The 4,592-nt window shown below is 36.4% G+C and overlaps 2 protein-coding genes across 2 annotated transcripts in view; one reads left to right on the forward strand and one right to left on the reverse strand.

The window, feature by feature from the left end:
* The window catches only part of LOC126907789 (uncharacterized), a 3,725-nt gene extending 2,317 nt beyond the window's left edge, over window positions 1-1,408 (forward strand). Inside the window, exon 2 of the mRNA XM_050689386.1 lies at window positions 1,142-1,408. Within this exon, the coding sequence (XP_050545343.1) occupies window positions 1,142-1,377 (236 nt within the window). The 3' untranslated portion in view covers window positions 1,378-1,408. The remainder of the gene's footprint in view (window positions 1-1,141) is intronic.
* The window catches only part of LOC126908254 (uncharacterized), a 25,669-nt gene extending 21,966 nt beyond the window's left edge, over window positions 1-3,703 (reverse strand). The window contains exon 1 of the mRNA XM_050690167.1: window positions 3,434-3,703. Within this exon, the coding sequence (XP_050546124.1) occupies window positions 3,434-3,703 (270 nt within the window). The remainder of the gene's footprint in view (window positions 1-3,433) is intronic.
* Between the last annotated feature and the right edge of the window lie 889 nt (window positions 3,704-4,592).

Below are 4,592 nucleotides of genomic sequence, written 5' to 3' on the forward strand. Positions count from 1 at the left end.
TCAAATATTTAAAAAAAAATGTATTTAAAATACTATTTGAATACTTTTCATACAAAAGTATTTGAGTAATACTCAATTACTTTACAAAAGTATTTCAAATACTAAGAATACAATTAAAAAATAATAATAATGTTTTTATTTTAACTAAGAGCAAAAGGTTCCACCTAAATAATTACCAAGAGGGTAATTTGAGTCAAATATTGAGTACTCTTAAATTAAGAGAACTCATTTATTATTTTCGATATTTTTTGTTAGAGGTAAATAAAATTAATTATTGGAGACTAATCAGTGAAAAAAATAAATATTAGTACACGTGTAAAAACCTGTAAAGTATGTCTTATTGACAATAGAGTAAATCATTTGAACCTGCAATAGGCTATTGTAGGTTCAACTGATGTATTAAAAATAGATGTATACATAATAGCATTTAGATAAGCACAATAATTATGTTATACTATAATGTAACATATAAAATAACAGAGAATTATTCTCAATTTTCATTTTGACTGATTTAATTTGCTTGCTGTGTTACGGTTAGCAAATTAAAAAAAAAAAGTATATTAATAGTACTGAATATTAAACAGTATTAAATACTAAATAATTGTATTTAAAATACTACTCAGATACTTTTTATTAAATGTATTTAAAAATACTATTCAATACCAATGAAAGTATTTGAATACTTTTATTCAAATACATTTACTCAAATGCTTTACGCCTTTGGATATATACAATCTAATTAAAATTTTTCTCCGTATTTATTTCTCAAATATTTTTTCAACATATTTTTATATCAAAAATATAATAGGTTAACACAGATATAACTTTTCATTCAATAATATTTTACATAAATTTATTTTTAAATTCTTTAAAGAATTAAAGATTTAAGACATAATAACAAACATAACGTACCATATTTATTTAAAAAAAAAGTAAAAATTATGAAAAATTTAAAAAAAAATACTTCAGGTGAGCCATTTTGTATAGAAGATTTTATTAAAAAATTTGGTAAAAAAAATCTTATTAATGTTCAGTAATAAAATATCTAATGCATATTAAAGTTTATTACTCATTATTAAATATTAAATTTATTATAAATGTGTCATATAGAAATGTAAGTACGATCATATTTTATTTTTAGGTGAGTTATGTAAAACCAAAGATATTTACACAATGTTATATAAATTCAACGATGATTATGTCAAACAAATCAGTGAATTCGGAGATAAAAGTGCAGCCATTGATGATGAAATTAGAAACAAAATAGTTAGGCATAAAAAACATCCTGAAATAATTATACACAATAGTAATAGATGCGAATTATATAATTACAATTTTTATCCTAAATACTTGATAGATTACATATTGTACATATAAATTATATCAATTTGTATATTTATTAATAAATATGCAGATTTTACTTGATAGTTAGATTACCTATTGTTGTCTATTATTAGCTTATAAACTTATAACAATTTATCTACTTCCATACTCAACCGCCAGACTATAAGTAGTTGGGATAAAAGTGAGCAAAAAGAAGATCTATTTCAAAAATTTAAAGAAAAAGGTAATTTTTGATATTGTTTTAATATACAAAAAAATCCTTATGTTATACTATAATATTGGCCGACGTCGGCGGGCTGTCTGAGGGACTGTTCGATTTCAGAAGGGCCAAAACTGAGCAGGGCTTTGGGGTGGTGGTGACACAAGTTTAAGACACAGTTATAACAAAGTTTAGCATACAATATATTTTACATTTATCGATATGGATATTAAAAGAGTTTTACAATTTTATTATTATTCCAAAAACTAATGTTGATTAAATTTCTTCCGATGGAATGGCATAATGACCGTAAGCCAGGGTTTCAACTCTGTTGTCGAGCGTGTAGCGCTTATCGTCGAAACGGTTAAGCGCCAACTTGGTTGTACGTAAAGTGCGTACCTCGTGTTCGAAAGAACGAATTGACACGTTCTGTCGGTACGGAATGTACGGTACTGATAATGTCGGTGGAATCTCACCATCACGTACGGCTCCGATGACTACACGGGCATTGTCTCCGGCTAACGCTCGTTTTGACCCATCGTCACCATCGTCGCCATCGTCTTCAAACAAACATCGTTTGTAATCATCCAAAGACAGATGGTTCCGGACGACATGTCCGCGACTCCCCTTAGACTTGATGAATTCGCTGCCTTCTATGTCAAATGCATAGCACTTTGAACGAAATGCAGCAATCTCAAAGAGAGTGAGGTCACTGGTCTCGTCTGAAAACAAGCCAGGCGTCTTCTTCCTCGAGGTCGAGTAACAAGGGTGATCCTTGGGCAGGCTAGATGCGTCCACGTACACCAGTAAATCGGGGCTGTCGGCTAAATCCTGGTAGAAGTCGCTGACTCTGAGCAGGTATATGAAGGAGTCTGAGAAAAATTAAAAATATATAAATATTGTAAAAATATTTCTACTGTACGGTTGTACTCACCAGTATCCATGTAAACCAGGCTAATTGCGTCGCCATAATGAGGTTTTAATACGTCGTAGAAGTACTTGTACATTAGCGACTTGCTTATGTCAAGCACTGCTAAACCGACNATGTCAAATGCATAGCACTTTGAACGAAGTGCAGCGATCTCAAAGAGGGTGAGGCCGCCGATCTCATCTGAATACAGACCAGGCGTCTTCCTCGAGGTCGAGTAACAAGGGTGATCCTTGGGCAGGCTAGATGCGTCCACGTGCACCAGTAAATCGGGGCTGTCTGCTAAATCCTGGTAGAAGTCGCTGACTCTGAGCAGGTATATGAAGGATTCTGAGAAAAATTAAAAATATATAAATATTGTAAAAATATTTCTACTGTACGGTTATACTCACCAGTATCCATGTAAACCAGGCTGATTGCGTCGCCATAATGAGGTTTTAATACGTCGTAGAAGTACTTGTACATTAGCGACTTGCTAATGTCAAGCACTGCTAAACCGACGTATATTGGTTTGAGAAACTTGACAATCTTTGTGTCCATNAACGTATATTGGTTTGATAAACTTGACAATCTTTGTGTCCATTATGACAGCGCACAACCTTTTGCCGTATTTGATACAATCGTTGAAGGTTGGTTGGTTTACGAGCTTGCTTAGACGTTCAGGACTGGAGATTAGTTCAATGCGGATGCGTTTCCGCATGTTCTTCATGGTTTTCCCTATAAAATGTAAAAAATTATCGAATAACCAACTTTAGCATTGAGCACTTACTTACCAAAGACGGCATTATTCATTAGTTTGAAAAATTCTATTTCAAAAGCATTTGCCACCTGTTTCCGTATTTCAGTGGTCAACTCAATGTACAGTTTCAACCAAGCACTTTGTTGAAACTCTAAAACGTGGTGCACCTGTGTGACAAGCATATTAATATCATAGCTAATAGCTCTAGGTACGATGTATATACTTTATCGACTTGCAGTCCGTGTGCGATCGCCTGTTTCAAGTTGACATAGTGTACGACGTACCGTTGTTTGGGTTTCAAAGTGGCCATGAGTTTGGTCTCTTTGGAACCCGGCGGTACATCGTTGCCAGGCAAGAACGGCAAGTCATTGCGCTCGTCATGCAACTCTTCTGGAAACGATACATCTACTTCATATATTCGCCCCGTATTACCAGTGTCCGGTTGAGCAATCGAAACGGTTCCACACCTCCGTGGCATGTCTATAGTCGTCATCATCGATATTCGACTCATTCAACTGACTATAGAAAGCGTCGCGGGGTGGTAGTACCATTTCGTCTAATTTAACCCAACCATCAGTGTACTCGTAAGGGCATACGCCCTTACGCGTTACCAACGGCATGTCTTCCAGGCGGAACACCTTGGCCGTCTCCCGGAATTTAACGAAATCGGGTGTCATTAGGTTACCGGCCAAGGTGGAAAGGGATGAGGCCATGAACCGGAAGGTGTCGATAAACCGTATGGAGAAGTTATTGGCCACGTGTTTCGTGACCGAAATATACTTCTCCTCGGAATTCGGTATAACCGAAATCTTTTGGTCGTCGTACCCCAATTCAGTGACGATGAAATGCGCGTCGTAATCCGAAATATTGTGCAAGAAGCACGGCACAAAGTTGACCGTCTTCACTTTCAGGTTACACGCATTGCACAACGTCTGTCTGAATCGGCCCGATAGATGGCAGTGGTCTGCGACTTTGGAGTTGGAATCCTTGAATGCCGTGCAGCACAAGTCACATACCACTATCTCCCCATGCCTGCGCACATCATCGACAGACATTCGAATGGGGACGTTAGTTTTACGCAACAATTTGGAAATGTTGCGCGTCACTTCCGTTACAGCCATTACGAATGCCTTGGCTACCTCTTCGCGATCCTCAGACCCACGGTATATCAACGGTGATTGCGGTATAACGTAGCGTTCGAGGAGCTCGGAAGGCACATCGTTCGATGTTTTCACCATGAACCCGTAGCTCATGGGATGGTGTGTGTGCACAGTCCTAGTATAGGTACCTATACGATCGTTTGTTTGCTCCAGCAAGGCCAAAAAATTGGCATAGATGACAAACGGTAGCCGTTGCGTCTTTACCCACGCGTCAAATTTGAC

The sequence above is a fragment of the Daktulosphaira vitifoliae genome, unplaced genomic scaffold (assembly GCF_025091365.1).
Source record: "Daktulosphaira vitifoliae isolate Bord-2020 unplaced genomic scaffold, ASM2509136v1 Scaffold_5, whole genome shotgun sequence".
Taxonomy (NCBI): Eukaryota; Metazoa; Arthropoda; class Insecta; order Hemiptera; family Phylloxeridae; genus Daktulosphaira; species Daktulosphaira vitifoliae.